Below are 20752 nucleotides of genomic sequence, written 5' to 3' on the forward strand. Positions count from 1 at the left end.
AGGCCATGGCTTTCTTTCTTTTTTTGCTGAAAAATATATGTTTAATAAACAAATTTGATCAGTGTAATGTTGCAGTTGTATGTCTGTATTTTACACAGCTTTATTGATTGAAAGACATATTTTGAGTTTCAGGAACTAAAAAAGTTAAGTTGGGTCAGTAAATTTACAATTTAGTTAATAATTAGATATTTTTTATTAGAATGATCTTGCTTGTTCTATAAACACCATGCATTGTGCTGTGTTTTACCTTTTCTGTTTTTACTGTTTGCCCCTGTAAAGTTGCTTTGGAACAATGCACATTGTGAAAAGCGCTATATAAATAAACTTGAAATGAATCCTCAAAACACTTGTTATGAAGTGTGCACAGATGGCGGGCGGGTGCATACATAATAATTTACTTTGTAGTTGATCACTAAAATAGTCAAACTTACGAAATAGTCAGTAGAGCTGACGGCGTCTGCATTTCATGGAATTAAATTTTCGCATTACGTGTTCCTTCCAAACATTTATGCATTTTTTGTCAAGTCATGTAATAAATTAATTATTACATGACAGGAGGCAACACATTAAGGATTGAGTTATTCCTGTTTATGATATAAAAAAGCAATATAGTCTGAAATTGAACCAAATGCAGGACATAGTAAAGTAATAATTGAATCATTAGAAAAAAAATCATTAGAACAAACGTGTTATGATCACAGAGGTTCACATAAGGATCTTTATAAAAGCGACTGCATATGCCGGATAGTTATAAGAACACACTAATATAATAAAAAAATAACTATGCACTATCTTTTTTGTCCTTATACGAGGAAACTGTCGAACAGTTTGATTGTTTTTAAAAAGTTACATAACCACAGTTTAATACATCCCTATTTGCAGGTAAGATTTTGTAATAAATGTATCTTTATTTAAGGATAATCTCATTTCCACCACAGTGAAACGCAATGAAGTTCAATATTACATTTTATAATAATATTAAACAGTCTTCATTTAACTTATCACCAAGTTAAACAAAACAGTAAACATTTTGAACGTGCTACAGCGCCTTTAAAGCCACAGCGGGCAGAACCTTTGTAATATGTAATATTCGTTCGCTTTCTGTCGGTCTCTCGACGTTGTGTCGAGCCGACAGATGGGGTTCGCCCTTGAGAACCAATCAACTCTGACTACTATGAGTATTTCTGCTTCAAATTCAACAAATTCTTTTCCTACATTGCCGGATCTACGACGTAGAACAGCAGATCGTCCCAACCTGCAGTGTCCCCTGGGCGTCTCCGCGGTTTCAGAGGTGTTAGAGAGAGTTTCCAAAAAGTCCTTTTCAGGACTGAGCATTCTCCAGCACGGCATGTCCCGCTGATCTCTTGGGTGCGGCACCCTCATTGAGGAGGGGGACGGACACGATAGCTGCATCAAGTGTCTGAGCGTCCAGCATGCTGAGGCAGCTTTCGTTGACACATCTTGCCCGCACTGCGGGCAGATGGTCATCTAGAAGTTGCGGTCACGGGTGGCTAAGGCCCCGATGTCTGCCAGTGCTAGCGGCGTTAGTGATATGGGGACTTCTGCAAGCGTAAACCCGGCAGCCAAGCGCTCACGAGCCGCTCGCACCCCGCCTCGCTCTTCTGACTGTTCCCCAAACAATGGTGGCAGACCGTCCGGATACTCAGACACGATCTCGGAAACAATGCGTGACGCAGATGAGATGTCGCTCGCAGCATCGGAGGGAGACTTGCTGGCATCCGACCCTAACGAATCCAAGCTCCCTCCCAAGGGGGTTCGAGCTCAGGAGGAAGCAGACGTAGAGATGTCAGCCATGCTAACCATGGCAGCCACGAGTATTGGGTTGCAGTGCACAGCACTGCCTCCTCCCCAACGCTCGCAGCTGGATACGTGGTTCCTGGGGTCGGAGCGTGGTGCCAAACCGCGCTCACCCCCGGTGCCATTCTTCCCGGATGTGTATGAGGAAGATGCATGAAGAAGCAGACAGAGACGATTAGTCATATTTCACCGCGCCGCGACTCGACCGCCCAGAGGCCTCCGAAATCTCGCGCGACGTCTGCTTCCCAGCAGCCCAGGACCCCGACGGGGAGACGCCAGGGAGAACAACATCGGGTCCGATCTTCACAGCCACGTCTCTGATCGGTGGGTACGGGACGGTTCCTGCCTCGTCACCAAAGCCGGGCCCTTTTCAGGGCCTGGCGCTCACTTACTCACAAAGAGAGTTTTTCCGTACTCCCCGAGTATACTTTACAGCCGATCACACACTCCACTGGACTGTGCTCGGCAATCCGACCTCACGTCCGACCTCACGCCCGTACTTCATCGTTCCCAAGAGAGACGGTAGGTCCCACATCGGGTGTCAGGATTTGTTCGTGGCAATCGACCTGAAGGACGTTTACTTTCATGTCTTGAACCTCCCTCAACACCGGCCGTTCCTACGGATCGCGTTTGAGGGGCGGGCATATCAGTACAGAATTCTCCCTTTACGCACAACTGCAGAATCCTCCCTTTACGGAAACACTGCGGTCTTTACGAAGATCGTGGAAGCCGCCCTTCCTCCCTGAGGGGAGGAAGATGTGCGGGTGCTGAATTATCTCGACGACTGACACACTCTCGAGATCTGTTATGTACACAAAGGGACCTGGTGCTCCGGCACCTAGATCAATTGGGACTATAGGTCAACCGAGAAAGGAGCAAGCTCTCCCCAGTGCAGAGCATCCTCTTTCTCGCCATGGAACTCAACTCTGTCACCAGGTCCGCAATACGCGCCCAGTCGGTGTTGAACTGCCTGGAATAATTGAGGCAGTCAGCGGTCCCCCTGAAACAGTTTTCAGAGGCTCCTGGGACACATGGCGTCCTCGGCGAGGGTAATACCCCTCGGGTTGATTCAAATGAGACCGCTCCAACACTGGCTACAGAGTTGAGTTCCAAGAAAAGCGTGGCACACAGCCAGCAGACCCATGGTGATGACGCCCATCTGTCGACGCACCCTAACCCCCTGGACTGAGGTCCCACTTGGGCAGGTCGAGGCACGTCGTCGTGACGACGGACGTCTCCCTGCAGGGGTAGGGGTGCAGTGTGCAACGGGCACGCAGTAGTAGGGTGCTGGACAGGCCCCGCCTGCGCTGGCATACCAATTGCCTAGAGTTGTGGGCTGTGCTACTTGCACTGAGGAGGCTACGGCCTTTCGTGCAGGACAAGCACATGCTGTCCGCAGCACCACAGCCTTCGCGTACATCTATCATCAGGGTGGCTTACGCTCATGGCAGCTAACACAACTTGCCCGAGGCCTCCTCCGGTGGAGTCAACAGGTGATCAGCTCCTGCGGGCCACACACATCCTAGGCAACCTGAACCAGACAGCCGACGCGCTCTCTCATAAGTATATGCCTCGCCGAGAGTGGCGACTCCACCCCCGCGCAGTCCAGCTCATTTGGATGCTGTTTGGCAGGCCCAGGTACTCCTGTTCTCCTCTTGTGACACCATCCATTTCCCGCTTGGTACTCCCTGTCCGAGGTCCCCTCGGCACGGATGCCCTTGCGCATAGCTGGCCGCGGGACAAGCGTAAGTACGCCTTCCCCCAATGAGCCTCATTAAACAGACACTGTATATGGTCAGGGAAGAAGAGCACGAGTGTAGAACAGGAATCCATCCATCACTAAGCCATCACCCCCTGGGGTTGGCTGGGCAAAGCAGCCTTCCCCCTTAGGCTGGGAAAACATATGAACTATCACAGATAGCTCTAACCGGACCAAGTGCTACCGGATGTCTGTAACACCCCCTCCGTGGGCTGTTCCGTCTGATGTATCCTCATGAGATGGTTCCCACTCCTGGTAACCCATGAATTCTCCCAGGGGGACCTCCACCTCGCAGTTAACTACTCAGTGCGCACGTTCCATGCGATCTCCCTCCACTGCAAGGTTACATTTTCGCAATGAAAGTTTTCTCGTGCTGACACGCCCAGGCCTTTTACCGTTGCTTCGCTATAGATTGTGAAACGATACAGCTTTGTGGTGTTTTCCAAAAGGAACCCCATCTGTCGGCTCGACACAACGTCGAGAGACCGACAGAAAGGGAACGTCTTGGTTACGTCTGTAACCTCAGTTCCCTAATGGAGGGAACGAGACGTTGTGTCTCTTATGCCACAACACGTATCGTCCTCTGCTGTAGTCGTGAGAGGTTCTCAGGCTCTTCATGACAAAAGGTAAATGAATGCTGCACGCTGTCTTCCTTTTATACCGGATATCCGGGGGCGGAGACCGGCATGCAAATTTCATTCCGCAAATTTCATTGGCCTCTTCTATCGTAGTCAGAGTTGATTGGTTCTCAAGGGCTAACCCCATTTGTCGGCTCGACACAACGTCTCGTTCCCTCCATCAGGTTACAGACGTTACAAAGACGTTTTCAAAGTGTACATTTGTTTTTGATTGTAAACTAGACAAAGATTACAATGAGTGATAATTTTACACTAAAATGTGCGTCAGTGAAAACCATCATATTGATCACGCAGGAGTGGGCAGTTTGCACCAACTTCCTCAATATGCCTATCAAGACCATTTTGGAGCATTAAGCCTCCTCGTTAACATGTCCTGAGGGGCTGTTGGATTTTCTCGAAAACACCATAACGTCTCTCAACGTTTTCAAGCTTTGTTTTACCCAAAAACGAGGAACGAAAGCGCCACTCACCTCGTCTATGCCGAGCCTTTAAGCCTTAAAAAGTTCAAATTCTTTATTATTGGGAAACCAGTGTAAAGAGAGATGTATGGCTTAATACATTGTAATAGCCTTACACTACTAGCACTTGTCATTAGAAACACATAAAATATTTTCAAATTAACATGAAATAACATTAATAAGTTCAGGTAGGTAGGTAGGTTTATTGTAACATACACAATCATACAGAGTACAATCAGCAGTGAAATGCAGGGATTTTTGAAGAAAAATACAGCATAACATGAGGAAGGTGAGGAGAAAAAAACCCCCAGACTATGCTCCTTGGGGAGTACAGTGTGAGACCATGAAAAACACCTCAGCAACAAAAGCACATAATACACCATAGACACACGATTTTGCAACAGGGGAGGTAATCCAGCTCTGGCAAGCAGCCATCCGGTCCTGCAGCCTTTATACGGCGCTGGTCACAGACCCGCTTGTCAGGATGGCGGTTCAAAGCGACGGAGGCGAGGGATCGGAGGTGGGGAGGTGAATGCATATCTTTATATATGTGTGTATATGTGTGTATGTGTTATAGTTTGTAATCAGCAGGTGTCTGTAGAATGGGGGAGGAACGCACTGCATGCGTCTGACTGCAGTGCTCTTCCCAGGGTTTATTTTCCAGCAGCAGCCTTGGCCGAGGCCAGTGCTGGTTCAGGGGAGCCGAAAAAGATAAGATTGCGATTGTTTAGTCTTTGAGCGAGTTACCTTATTCCAATTCCACGGCTACTCTCTTTGACCATTTTGGTCTCCAACACCATCAATTTTCCTTTGAAAAGCCGTGAGCTTCTCCATGATAGAATCCATATTGCGTTTAAAAGTCTCAGTCTCCATGCTGAATGCTCTTCCCACTGCTTCCATCATGACGGGCAGCCTTGTGAGGCTTTGGACAGCTGTTCCCGTTTTCTGAATTCTTCGATAACCAAGGGCAAAGCCTAATCCAATCAACAGAAGACCTGTTATCATGGTTCCGAAAATGTCCTCCACGGAAAGAGCCCAGACACACGATCCGCCATCTCTACCACGCGTCCACCGTGTAGCCAGCTGCGAATGTTTCTGTCAGGGCAGTCACGTTCCCCAGAACCCAATCTTCTCGTCGATAAGATCCATAATTTTCCAGTTTGGAGAGCAGTGCAGAGAGATTCTCTCAATAGACGAGACGAGACAGGAGTGCACGCAGGGAAAATAAGGGCGAGGACGGGGAGTGAAATGCGTCCGCCTCCATTGGGTGCCAAAGAAGAATGTTGATGCTGATGTTCACTGTTAGTTCATGTTAGTTAATTCATAACTGTTAACAAATAGCATCATATTGTAAAGTGTTTCAACTATTTCCTATCCCTTTGTGACACGGTTCGTCTGGGTGTGGAAGAAAGGAGTCGGGGTCGGCGTGGCTGGGAAAACGGTAAGATTCTTTATTGTACAATATTTCCGGATTTCACACTTCCGGGTTTCAAAATTAAAGTCCCACTCGATCCTTCTGGATCTTAAGATTCCGTCTGCCAATGTTCCTTGGACGCAACGTCTCTGTCTCCTGGCGCACTCGTCTTCCCAGCCGCTCTCTCTCACCTCCTCCAGATCTGCCTTGGGGTTTTAAAGCGTCTCCTCGCCAATTACTAGAACGAGAAGCAGGTGTTTTCACTAAACCGTTGATCTGCCTTCTCACCGTCTTTCTCCCGACACTCTCTCTCTGCACAGACCGTGCTGAACCACGCTCCCCTCGCCACACCCTTATTTTAAATAATAGTCATTATTTCACAACATACAATGAATTAAAAAGCAGGAAGCTAACACCAATTTGTGCTTTGATCTGGTTTCATCTCTCCTGCCAAATCTAAATGATTTTACAGGTAATTTACTACACATTGTCATATAAAGAAACTATCCTGGAGATTATTTAGATTAAATTTTACTACAGTCTTGCAAAAGGGCCTAGGCACACTTAGTTCTGAGGTGTTTTGAGTGACTGCTTTGATTGTCACAGCTCACACAGTACGTCTCCTGAGTCATGAGGTTAGTGTTTGACATAGTCAAAAAAAACTATGCGCAGGTTTTGCTACGGTTACGGAGAGACATCTATTCATTTGGAATCCTGTGCACATCTTCTGCACGCACATTTAGTGCAGCTGTACTCATTTTAATCAAGCAAAACATTGTTCATGTAGGTACAGTATGTAGATACAGTATTTATGAATGTGTAAATTATAGGAACAAAAGCATATTGTTTGAATCAGACTGCTGTCTGAATGCTTTCTGTCTTGAGACCTGTTAGATATGTGGCTATTTTGAACTTTTCTGGGTTGCTCTTGAAGAACATTTATAATTTGTTTATTAAATAAAAAGGTAACACTTTACAATACGGTGCTATTAGTTGACATTAGTAAATGAATTAGCCAGCATTCACTAACAATGAACAATTTAATTTGTCATAAATTAGGAATCCTTGTCAATGTTAGTTCATAATAAAATTATTCATGTGAGTTCATGGTGCATAAACTAATGTTAATTTATTAGTAAATGCTGAAATTAACTTGAATTAATATTAATAAATGCTTTAGAAGAATTGTTCCTTGTTAGTTTATGTTAGCTAATGCATTAACTAATTGCCAACAAATAGCACCTTATTATAAAGTGTTACCAATAAAAAATGTTAAGACGCATTTTGGTCGATCGGATCACAAGTGTACGAAAGTGGCACACACCAAAGCGGTACTGCACTGCTGCCACGCACGCTGTCCACTACGCTACCGAAGCTAACACTTGCGTAAGCAAAGTTAATACATTTTTCATGAACGTACAAGCAAATGCTGTTTGTAGACATATATCTCAAATATCACATAATGAAAGTCTAAACAGTTTTCGCAATAAAGTTAAAAACAGGAAACGTTATTCAGATGGACATTCTACTAAACAGGTCGTTCTGTTCATTGGAGGGACTGGACTGTGTAGAAAATGCGGTGCATTTAAAACGCCGTTATTAACTCTGCTTAAACAGCGAATGTGCTACAAAACGCCATACTTTGTGGCATCTGTATGGCTTACACGCCGTAAAAAAACAGGCGTCTTCTGAACATCAGGCGTCTGGTTGATGGCAAAATATGACCCAAACAGCTTTCAATACATCTACGCGACGTTAGTCACGCGTCAGTTGTGGCGATGTACTTCTCAGCGACGTTAGAGTCACGCGTCAGTTGTGGCGACGTACAACTCCGCTCATGTCAAAGTACACAACTGCCTGTAGACGTTCCTGATGTCGCCGCTGGTCTTTCATCAATTCCATTCAAAACTACAAGACTCCACACAGACTGACGGCGACGGGAGGGAAGGCTGCTCCTTCACCGGGTTAGGCATTAAATTGGCAGAAAACACATTTCATACACGCTCTAGATCTAGAAACAATGCTACGAAAAACAGAGATCGCCGTGTTGTTATAAAAAGTGTGAAAAGACTGTCGGTTCGTTTTTAAACTATGGCTAAACATATTAGATGGGTGTGGGCCTTCTAAGTCGTCTTTATACACACTTTCTTTGTTTTATTTGTCTTTTCTCATGTAAAGCTGCTTGGAAAGAAAAATGCATTGTAAAAACCACTCAATAAAAAAAATGAATTGAATGGAATAAATTAAATTTATTTATGGAATAAATATGTTCTGATGACTTAAACATTGCATACAATACCAGAACTATTTAATTAATAATTTTGCTCATCATTGGATTAACTAGCACAATTTGAATTTATATAATAAGTGTAAATAATTTAATTGCCTTCATAGCTTTATTGTGTATGTTGTTGAAATGACTGCAAATGTTTTCATGAAGCTATAACATTAAAAGCATATTTTAGGCACACTTATTTAGTACATTAGCCTATTCCTTGAGTGTATTGTCGGTAAGACGGGCATTTAATCATCAGTCTCTAAACATTAATGTGTATAAATAAGTTGCGAAAAATAACCCGATCTAACATTTGTCGCGAGCAGCTTGAGATGCGGAGTCGTGTGTGTTTGTCCGCGCGTGCATGAGAGTGTTTGACTGAAGACCGACGATTAAAGTTCTTTATGCTTTAACATGGCCTGTATTTTTGAAATGGCGTAACTTAAAATGACGTGCAAAATGCCAGCTCTATCAATTACAAGAAACGCGTGTGCAGTGTGCTGCTCGCTTGCAGAACAAAATCATTGTTATACTATGGATGTGAATTATATCTACATGATGATAATGTGTAAATCCTGCGGAACCTGCAGGAAACCCGCAAACTACACCGAAATTCAGGCACTGATTATATTAAAGTGTTTTGCATCCTCAGTGTAGTTGATTGTGATTTATTTCAACGTCTGATGCTGCCTTACCTCAGAGAGCATGAACCCGAAGCAGCTCCAGTTAGTAAGTGCTTTCGGTGCGAGAGTGAAAAAAACTTTCTGTTCCGCAGCCTCCCGCGTTGATTGGCCGGACTCGTGACTTAGTCCCAACAAATCAGATGAGCAGTGGGGGGGCATTACTCTAGGCAAAAAACTAGAGTGACGTGTTCCGACTGCTCTCACTAAATCCTTGGCTGCATCAGAGCCAAATAGCGCATTTCAAAATTAAATTACTTTATAGGCAAATCTGCTTTGAAAATGACCGATATCGTTTATCGGCTAAATCCTTAATATCGACGCCGATAATCGGCCAGTTCGATAATTGGTCGACCACTAGCCCCACCCTCCATATTTCACATCAGAACCAGTCAGAGTTATTGCGAATAATGGGAGATGGTTCGCATTTTCCAAATAAATCCTCCAAAAAGTCACGTAACTGCCCCATGAGACTGATTAACCTGACTAACCAGAGTACTGATCTTTTCAAAGATTTTTAAGTCTTGATCTGGGAACCATGAGTGTATGGGATCTGGAAATCCGTTAAATATTGAGGAAATAGATTATGAAGAGCTTTATAAACAAACAAAAAGATATTAAAATCAATCCTGTATTTGACAGGAAGCCAGTGCAGTGAGCGTAAAATGGGTGTAAAATTGTATTTAGATCGATGTGAATCTAATCAATTAAGGTGTTTACATGAAGGTTTTTTTAATCCAAATGAGCCACCGATGAATGCCATCAATGACCAATTACAAGTGGATTATCTGGTTGCATGTAAAAGTGGCTATTGATCCCGACTAAAAAATATGTATTGCTTTTATTGTAAAAACAATTTTCAAAACTGTGTTTATTTGCATTCACCTATATTGACTGTTGTTTTCTTTTGTCCTAATGCAAATTAATAATAACTGCAGGGCTGTACAGTTTGAAATATATGTCACACATGCAACGAAAAATCGGTCTCTGCAACTTATAAATTTACCAGTATAGCATGTGTGCGATACAGATTGGAAAGTGCATTAGACATTGGGTCTCATTCCCTAATATTTGCGTAGATCTTTATTGTGAGATTTATACGCACATTTTAATTTCTCATGGAAACTTTCCCCCTAATTCACAAAACGTGCATGAATTTCTACTAAGCCTCAACCTAATGTTATAGTCATTTACAAAAACAACCTCCAGTCCATCTCCATATACCAAAGGTGCCAATATTAGTGGGGGTATTGAATGAATTACACTGAATGTAATACATTTACAACATGCCTTCAATAAAATTCCACCAAACACATACTAAAACGCTGAAAGTTAACATTTTAAGTTTAATATACAAAAAAACATAACTGAAACTACAAATACTACAAAAGTAAATCTAAGCTAATACAACTGAAAGAGTGAAACTAATAAAAAGGTATTTTAAATTTGAAGAGTTTGTTTACAAAATTAGAGAGAATTTTTCAACATTCTTTTTACATTATGTTAACATGTTTTTATTGTGTTAGATAGCAGTATTTTTTAAGTTATTATGGCTTAATTCAAAACAAACCAACTGCAGTTTAACTGATATTAATTGGAATCCACAATAAAAAACTGAGTTCTCATTTTGCAACCAAACTCTTTATATAGTAAATGAACAAACTGAAAAATAGATTTGTGTAATAAGAAGTAGATTGATGACACCCACCTCCCCAGATGACCAAAACTCAAGGGTCCTTCTGATTAACTGATGTTTTTCAGGGTTAGGAAGAATGACAACCCCCTCGCTGGCAAGATACTTAAAAATGAGATCACGTTGGACCTTCTTTCTCTTCAGGAGTTCTTCTGCATCTTGAGAGTAAATTATTATGGCGTCAATGGCCTCTATGGAACAGAAAACAAAATGTGAAGGTAGCCTACCTTATATTACAAGAGGCCTATTTCAGTCGCAAAGAAAAGTGGCGATTAGAATCCAAAACCTGACTTGAATTAACTAATCTAATCAGTAGCGGTTAAATGAGTTTCATAAAGGTTAGCCTTAGTTCATGCGATCCTACTAATTATAACAAGACTCAATTAGTCAAGATAATAACACATACATGCTATTGTAAAGCAGCCATATAAGTCAAACCACTAAGGAAAAGAGAGTGACGACTGGTGCTCTTCTTTGTTTTACGGGGTTGGCATCATGCGTACTTATGCATTACGTCCACCTTCTTTAAATGTCAAAGGTAATAAACTATAAATGGTAATATTGTTGCAAATAACCAAGTCAGAGGGAATGACTGGAAAGAAATCCATAAATGAATCAGTACAATGAGCAATGAGTGAAATTAAATTAAAATGTATTCATATAGCCTATTTAAAAGAGCTAATTGTATGCTATTTTGCTTTTTTAACTCTTTGTTGTATAGCTTTGCTGTTTGGGCATAAAAAACATCTGCAAAGTTATAAAGCTCAAAGTCAACTCTAAACATAGATATTCTCTTTAACAGCAATCACTTTCCAGAAAGGCCTGAGCTCTGGAATGGCAGTTACTACGTAGACATGTCTCACATTTAAATAATGCCCGCCCAATGGCTGCTTAGATTTTCCCTCACATTAACGTGCAGTAGTGCTCCACACGAATCAAATGCAAGCGGAATCAAGTACAATAGTACATAGTACTAACTTTAACACATCAAACAGTGTTTCATTTTTTTAACACGATTCCTTAGCACTACAGCAAGATTCTAAAGCGTATGTGGCCGTCAATCGCCACCTCCTGAGGACGCCGCCTTCGAAATGATCTGTCAACCACATTACAGTTTTGTATCACTGCGCCAAATTTAACTGAATAACCTTAACATACTTTAGACTAAGGTCCACCACAGAATAAAGACAAACAGGAACACGCAGGGAACCATTAAAAAATATTGTATGTACATATTAATAACATTTGACCTAAGATTTACAAAAGTAAATTGCATTTTAGTCTAGTGTGAACTTGTTGTCTTGCCTTGGTTATTGCCAGTTATCAACTGCAACAAAAAAGGGAAATCAGATGCAGCACTTTAGTAAATTGTTTCTTTAATAACTTGTTGGGAATATTTATCATATATAGTGAGCAACCTCTCCATTGTCTACTCCGCTTTTCGAAACCAGCTCTAACAGTATGCGTGGTTCGCAAACTGTCGTTTTGGGAAGGTCACTTGGCTGTTGCAGTGCTTTAAACTTAAAAACTGTTTATACCTATGACAAATAAATGTCAGAAGCTCATTGGTTTTCACATTTTTGTGCTTGGACACTGGATGCAAAAGGAAGCGCAGTGGGCATGAATGATTGCAAACATTTCATACTTGCCGCATTTCGGGAGTTACGGGTCTCTGCAAATTTAACTCCAGTGTGAACTGGGGATGGTGAGAAAGTGGCGCATTCTGCGTTGTCGTCGAGTTTTAGATGTTAATGGTAGTGGTGGCCTATACTCTAAAATTTGGTATCGATCCGATAACAGGTAAAGATAGTGCCAGTATTGCCGATATCGATAACAATATTTTTTACTTTTAGAAGCATTAATTTGAACTTAAATTGACTTTCCTGTAGATGAAATGTCATGATCAAAATATTTTTATTTAGTTATTTGTTCCTGTAATAGCATTTGCAAGCATGAACTTTGCATCAAATTATTACTGGAAAATAGTAATAATAACAAAATAACAGAACAGAAAAACGATATATAACAAAACAATTTCTCCCTATCCCAGTACTACTTCTTTAGCTTTATAAAAAAAACAAAGTAAACAAAATTATTACTGAAGAACAAAGATTTTAAAACTGCTTTTCCGTTTTTGTTCAGTGTTATGTTTAGACATAATAATAGAACAAATGAACATGTCTCCCTTCCATTACAATTTTTAAAGTGAATTTATAAACAAAGTGCACACAATTGTAAATAAAGTGTTTAAAAAAATAAAGAACTTTAAATGTTTGGCTTTTACCCCAAAAGGCTCACTGCCATACATCGCAGTTCGCAGTGTTTGCGACGTGAAAAAACTCCACACGATTCTCTTCTTTTCGCTGGCTGTAGCAGCGTCTGCTTGCTTGCGCTTGGTGCTGCTGAGTCACATGATTGCGGATTACAAAGCACAGAGAGGAGCAATGTGTGCAAAACCAGGTGTATGGGAAATAGTTTTTCTTCATTATAGAATTATTAGCTACATTAGTAGATCAATAAAATCAGTAGTAAAAACCCATTAGTATCAATGTTTTTATGTCAGGATCGATCCTTTTCGATACAACCTAAGTATCGGAAGTATCGATACTTCAGGATCCTAAACAATACACACCTTCTACAAGCATTTGTTAATTTCTTCCAAAAAGTGGTGGGGACATTACCCACCCGCAAATTACACCTTTACAACCAACCATGTATTTATTAGCACCAAAAGCAACATCATATAACTAAAGAAAGATTGTTGGTATCAGATGTCAATGTCGCTTTGTGTGCGTGCGGCTGAACAGCCGCTGAGTACAGTATAGCAACTGCAAGTTCACAAGGTGTCACAAAATTGAGTAAACGCCCCTGGGTGCCGATCAGTGCACAAATAAGGAGAAGACAGGTTGATAAGTTTTATTCAGTGTAAAGAAGGCAGATGAATGTCGGAGGTAGCAACCATCAAACTGTATCATCACAGGTAGAAGTATCCATTTAGTCTAGAAATAAAGTACAATAAAGAGAATTAATAAACTACCTGGGTCCTAATACTGCAGTGTCCATATTTAAAGCAGCGCATTTGGAATCAATTATACTGTTAGGTGCACAGTTCGATTAACAGGAGTTAACAAAGACTTATCTCAGAAACCTTATTAAACAGTAGAAATGCACTGAAGCCATGGTTTCTCATTCATCGTAAAAAATATGCATTTTGTATACATAATGAACAGAATATAACCGAACGCAAAACAATAGGCAACACTTACAATATTAATCTGCAGCATCAATATTATATAATCTTAATAATTAACAGAATTAACAACAGTTAATTATATTAACTAATTATATTCGAATAATTACATTGATAATACACTTGTGCAGAACAATTGGTTAATTAACAAATAAACAGGAATTATATGAGTTATAAATCACTGCCCCAGCCGACTGCCAGAGTATGACAGCTCCGCTACCGCAACACTGACTACAGTATAGAGAGGAACTGATACTACAGCAACGGTTTCAACATAAGAGTCTCTCTCTTTGGAGGCTTTAAAACAGCCACCCCCAAAGCTAGTCTGGTCCTTTATTTTCACATCAGCGGATCTGACATGAGCATCAGGGCATTTTGTGAGTCTTTATGACCTGGCCCACAGGCCATAAGATGCGCGGCTGTTGAGAGTCCAGGAGCGAGACAAAGGTCTTCTCGTTTAGATCAGGAAGCGAGGCTTGCCATTATTGCAGAATTTGGAGACTAGGCATATCCCCTGATGAATCTGGACCAGAATTGGTCTGCTAGGATCTGAGAATGTCTCCAGCATCGTCTAATCAACATTTCATATTCCGGATAAACCACTTAAGGAGGGGACACATCTGGCCTCTCAATGAGGAGACTATTTGGTGTCACAGGGTCGGTATCTGCCACATCCGATGACACGTATCCCAGGGGTTTCGAGTTGAGGATGGCCTTGAATTTCAAGAAGACTGTTATCAAGACTTCTTCAGGGATAGGTTGGGAACAGAGAACAGTGTACAAGGTCGATTTGACCGATCTTATTTCCTATTCCCAAATACCACTGGAGTCGGAGGCCAATGGAGGATTGAAGTGAAATCAGATTCTTTGACGGGCTAACTGAATCTGAAGCTCCAGAGCCATCGTAGCATGATCTACTGAAGTTTCCCCTCAATGAAAGTTTGCTCCTTTATCTGATCATAATTCGGCCGGTATTCCTCTTCTTGTGACAAACCTTCTGAGAGCCATAAGGAAGGAATCCTTACAGGGGAAAGTATCCAGCTGCCACAATCGTTGAACATTCTGAAAAAATTCATCCTGAACTAAGACAAAAGTTAGGAGACATCATTGTGCTGTGAGAGGCCGCCCCATGGAGGGTACATGGGTCCCTGGAGCGTCCATCCTAAACGTGTGAGAACTGCCGTGATTAGATGAGGCTGATCGGATCCAATGAGGAGCAAAGGCTGGACCTCAGTCATGGTATAAATAGGAAGGCCCTGAAGGTGCCTGTACTTTCACTGTAACTGTTACCGGATAAGACTGAAATGACAAGGTAAGGGAATCTGCTGAAAAGGCATGATTAATCTGATAGCTTGTCTTTGCTTTACAGAGAGAGGAGATCTGGAAAGAGATTGCTGTACCATGAAGGACTTGAATATCATCTCATACCATTCTCAGAGGAAGATCTTCAGGGATACAATGGATGCCTAACATCTTAACTGCAGGGGAGAGTAGAATAGTATTCTCTGATCCATCGTCGAGGAGAGCAAAGGTGTCCAAGGTGCAACAGTCATAATTGCTGAAGTCTCAAGGGAGGGACAAACTCTCAAACTCCATGAAGAATGGTTAGAGTTCTCTTCCTGAAATCAGGCTTAGTCACTGATTTTTTCTTGCATGCCATGACACCAGGTTTCATAACGTAGCCAGTTCAAGAGGTCAACCAGGTGAGGGACAGTTTCAGGCTGGTGGAAAATATGATGATGAACATCTGCTCGCTGCTTGCCGAGAAGGTGAGCAATGTGGGACCCACAAATTGGCTCCACTTCACCTTTACGGCCCATGGTTTTCAACAGGCCCTCTAACGACTGCACCTAAAGGGGGAAATTATCGCCCCTCTTTACATCAGGACTCTCAAGAACCATGGCTATCCTCAAAGCCAGCTGATCTGGATGGCCAAATTTATAAGGTAAAGCAGCTGTCTTATCCGTCAACAGCATAAGTGAATTCAAATAAGAAAACGCAATCAGTCGAGCTTCCTTCGACTATATTTGAAGAGCTCCGTCCCATCCGGGGGAGCAGGTTGTCCAGCACTATTCTGAGTCGCGCAAACTCGCCTGGATCAGGTCGACTGAACTTAGGGATCGTAGGTGTATGTCCCCTATAAACTCTCTTAAACCCGGAAGAAGGCTGTGCTGGTCACTCACAGATCAGGCTTTGCTTTGGACACATTGGCTGGATGATTTGAATGAGCATGAGCTGGGGATAGCTATATAGGAATAGCCGCTGTTTGAACTGATGCACATGTTACAGGTAAGGGTGAGACTACCGGTGTTAATAGCTCTAGGAGATCTTTAGGCGTAGGAAGGGTGATGAAGTCCATATACAGCTGGATCATAAATCCGCACTGTAACAAGATTCAAGTATGGAAGGAAGGAGGCGGGAACCGGCAAACATTTAAACATTTAATAAAGTAATATAACAGCCGGCGGCCCCTCACGGACGACCGCCGGCGAACAAAACATAATATAAATACAAACATAACATAAGTTCGGGCCCGGTCCTCTCTCTTCGACGGTCCGGTCGCTCGTTCCTTTTATGCTCCCATCTCCTACGTGATTCGAGCCCGGTGTGCGCACAGCTGGCGCTAATTCACAATTACTCACCGGACTCGAACCACGGTCTCGCCCCGCCTACTCTACTACATACCCCCATCACCCCTCACAGGCCGGGGGGTACCACCGCGACTGTGCAAGCTCCCTCCCCCTCCCTCGGGGGGGGTGGGGTGGGGGGTATGCAGCGACGAGACGAGACAACGGAGACGGGAGCCCTCGGAGCGACCGGAAAGAGAGAGGGGAGAGAGGGGGAAAAAAAATCCGGTTCCCCGACATGCTGCCGCTCGTTCCTCAACCAGCCGGAGTACTCTCCTTCGCGGTGCCTTGCGGTGGCCCTGGGGCTTCGGTGGACGGCTCGACCGTCCGCCCCCTGGCGGCCGGCGGTGGCTCCTCCTTTATCCGGGAGTCGGGGCGGGTTCCCCGTCCCCTGTTCCTCCCCCTTGGGCGGACGGACGCAGGCTCCGGCCTCTGGCAGGCGGTGGCTCACCCGGCACTTCCGCCCCCTGCTCCTCCCCCTCGGGGGACGGACACAGGCTCCGGCCTCTGGCGGACGGCGGCAACCCCCCCGCTCCCATTTGGACGAAAGCCACCCCACCTCGACCCAGGGGCGCGGCAGCAAAGGTCGCCGTTCCACCGAAGTTTTGACGGTGGCCGCACTGTGCACTTCCGTTTCCCCAGAGCCACCGCTTCGGGCAGCCACTGGCGTACGCCCTTCGTCCGCGCTGCCCGAACTCTCCGGCACCGCGAGGCCACTCGGCGGCGAGGACTCTCCGACAGCATGTCTCTCCTTCCTCCCGGGTTTCGGCACCACTGTAACACATCTCAATAAAATGGAAGGAAGGAGGCGGGAACCGGCAAACATTTAAACATTTAATAAAGTAATATAACAGCCGGCGGCCCCTCACGGACGACCGCCGGCGAACAAAACATAATATAAATACAAACATAACATAAGTTCGGGCCCGGTCCTCTCTCTTCGACGGTCCGGTCGCTCGTTCCTTTTATGCTCCCATCTCCTACGTGATTCGAGCCCGGTGTGCGCACAGCTGGCGCTAATTCACAATTACTCACCGGACTCGAACCACGGTCTCGCCCCGCCTACTCTACTACACGCACCAAGTGTGGTTCCACAGCAGGATAATAGAAGGATGTCCCCAGGTCTGGGACATTACTGGCAAGTGAGTTATTACACCTTTGTTAGACAGGGTAACATAATTTTCTGCTAAGGCCGTGGATTCGTAAGGCCTTGCTGGGGAACTGTGATACCACCGGACACATTGTGCAAAGGTTTTAGTTCCTGATTTGATTGAAGTCAGCTATCAGGGAGCGAGGTACTTTGATTAACTGACCGCTGAATGGGCCGTAGCTCCATGTCGTGCACCAAGGAGGTAAACCCAGCTCCATGGAATAACTGGGGGTATTCATTCAGTGGTGAAGGCTCATAACTGGAAGGATGGTGCGTTGGGTATACAGAATAGATCAAGTCACCACCAGAGGGGGTGGCGAAGGGCAAGGAGGATGAAGGAGGTGTTTGATGAATAGGTGCTTCTCCCAGGTAGATCAGATGTCATAGTCTTCCCCCAAAATGCTGCACCTCAAACTGCTGCTGATGAGCTGGGGTACGTGTGCGGCCCTTGGACAAGCCCCGATCATAACCTCTTCGTCAGAATTCATAACACCAGAAGGGAATACTCATACAGCTCGAAGGACCATTTGTTGTAGAGGTTTTAGGAATGTTATGTTCTTATGTCACAAAATTTTGTAAACCCACAGCCGGTCAGAGCACAAATAATTAGGGGACAGGTTGGTGGGTTTTATGCAGTGTATTGAAGGCAGATGAGTGTCAGAGATAGGAGCCATCAAACTGTATCATCACAGGCACAGATATCCGTTTAGTCTAGAAATAAAAGTACAATAAAAGAGAATGAATAAACTTCCTGGGTCTTAAAACTGTGTCCACATTTAAATCACCGCATTTGCAATCAATTATACTGTTAGGTGCAGTGTTCGATTAACAGGAGATATCAAAGGCTTATCTCAGTAACCTAATCTGATAGTAGAAATGCACTGAAGCTGTGGTTTCTCATTTATCGTAAATAATATGCATGGTATAAATGAACAAAATATTACAGAACACAGAACAATATGCAACAATTACAGTATTAATCTGTAACATTAATATTATTTACTGTGAACTTGGGCTGTGACGATAGCCGCATTACAATACACGTTTTGTGTACTGTATCGCACAGAAATGGATACTAAATGTTCATTTGGTGCATTTTGGAGTATTTTTTTCCTGTGCCGCCAGAGTATAGAGGTTAAGGTAGTTTGAATCTCGGAAAAACAGGATGAGCAGTTTTCACTCAGACGGGCAAGGATTGGTTTTACATTGCTCTTAGTTCCGAGTAACTTAAAGTAAGTCAAAAAAGACATTTGTCTGTCGTTTTTCAGATGCTTCACTATTTTATTTATTTGCTGGTTAAAGTTACAGGAGTGCATATGGTGGGTGATATGAACTACAAACACTATAATTAATTGTTAATCATAAATTACTGTCTTCCGTCCTATGTTCAAGAGCTTCTGGGGAAAAAACTGCTTCCCGCGCAAGGAAGCGAGACAGTCCATTAAACATATAGCGGATTTATTTTTTGTGTTTGTATGATCACTTTTAATAAAATGCTAGGTTTCATTATTTGTGATGTCTACAGATAATGGTCAAGAAAATACACACAAACACAGGCATAAAAGACAAAAGCATAACATAAACAGTTAGTTGCAAGTGCTTATAGCGATGCTTCTCTTACATAGGTATAGGCTATATCATGTACAGCTGACTACATTATTCAAAAAATGGCCACGAATCTAGTGTCTAAGCCAAATGTTGTGTCACCTATCGGGCACATTTAGGTTACCGGGGCAAACGGTATATTGCCACTCCATCGAGCATGTATTCAGTGCTGCTGGCAACATTGTCACTCCGTTAAGAGTAGGGAGGGGCATTTTTATATAAATTCATATTAGAATATTTGAGTTAATAAAGTTAATATATTTTATTTCAATTTGGTTAATAAAGACATAATTTTGTTTGTTTTTATTTAGTCACAATTTCACATCAAGCCTATAATTATATTTAAATATTCATAACGCAGAAATAAATCCAGTATAAAGTTTTTTAATGTTGAAAATTTAGCAAGGTTGGAAAAAAAGAAATCGAAAAATACATAAAAACTGCATTTTAACCTGCGCGGAATAGAATTATACAAAAAGAAAACATACAAAACAAAAAAAATGTGTATATATTGTTTTCTTTGTCATTCATGGTCAGTGTCTGTCATTAAACTTTGCATTGCCTTTGCTTCAATAAATGTGATCCTGGACAACAGTCAGTCTTATGAGTAAATTTTTCGAAATTGAGATGTTTACATAAATTGAATAAATAAGTTTTCTATGGATGTATGAGTTGTTCGAATGGGACAATATCTAGCTGATATACAACAGTTTAAACTCTGGAATCTGACAGTGAAAATCTAAATATTGAGAAAATTGCCTTCAGGGGCACTGTGGCAGGCCATCCACTCATAAAAATAAAGTTTTTATATATTGAAGGATTTGATCATTTAATCAGTTGCGTAATTGCATTTAATAATTTGATTGGTTTTGTCTTGTTTGGAGGTTAAGTCATAATATTGTGAGTGTTTTGGTGCATGCATTTTTATGCCCAGGCTGTGTCCTGATGGGAAGTGCTTGCAGCAGAGGAATGTGAGGTTGGGGGGGGAGAAGGGGTATCTTCGGCTGCAGTTGTTTAGGGGGTTGGGGGAGGTATTTGGAATGTTGTTTCAGAAGTGTTTTGCAGGAACGAGATAAGGCAGAAGTTGGTGATTGGTGGAAACAAGGAAGATCCTGGCCCCCGGCAGAAGAGAGATCGGCGTGAAATAACAATAAATGCTGTGAATATGTGCTAAGGGGGTTGTTGTTCCTTGGAAGGACAGAGGAGTGTTGTCCAGCAACCCAGCGCACTGTATTTTGATACTTTCTGACCAATAAACTTCAATACTTGTTAGAGATTGCCTTCCTTCAATTTTTGAACATGCAGGACGCCTTAAAGTCCAACAATATATATCTTCATGGAACATGATCTTTACTGAGTATCCTAGTGATCTTTGGCATAAAAGA

The 20752-nt window shown here is 42.7% G+C and overlaps 1 protein-coding gene across 2 annotated transcripts in view; it reads right to left on the minus strand.

Moving 5' to 3' along the window:
• Positions 1–20752, minus strand: part of c8h3orf38 (chromosome 8 C3orf38 homolog) — a 48060-nt gene that overhangs the window by 17583 nt on the left and 9725 nt on the right. Inside the window, exon 2 of one of the 2 annotated variants that reach the window (XM_056754819.1) lies at positions 10751–10926. In XM_056754819.1, the coding sequence (XP_056610797.1) occupies positions 10751–10926 (176 nt within the window). Of the gene's footprint in view, positions 1–10750; positions 10927–16413; positions 18474–20752 lie in introns of those variants that run through there. The other variant, XM_056754820.1, reaches the window with a different exon arrangement.

This window comes from Triplophysa dalaica, chromosome 8 (genome assembly GCF_015846415.1).
Source record: "Triplophysa dalaica isolate WHDGS20190420 chromosome 8, ASM1584641v1, whole genome shotgun sequence".
NCBI classification, from domain to species: domain Eukaryota; kingdom Metazoa; phylum Chordata; class Actinopteri; order Cypriniformes; family Nemacheilidae; genus Triplophysa; species Triplophysa dalaica.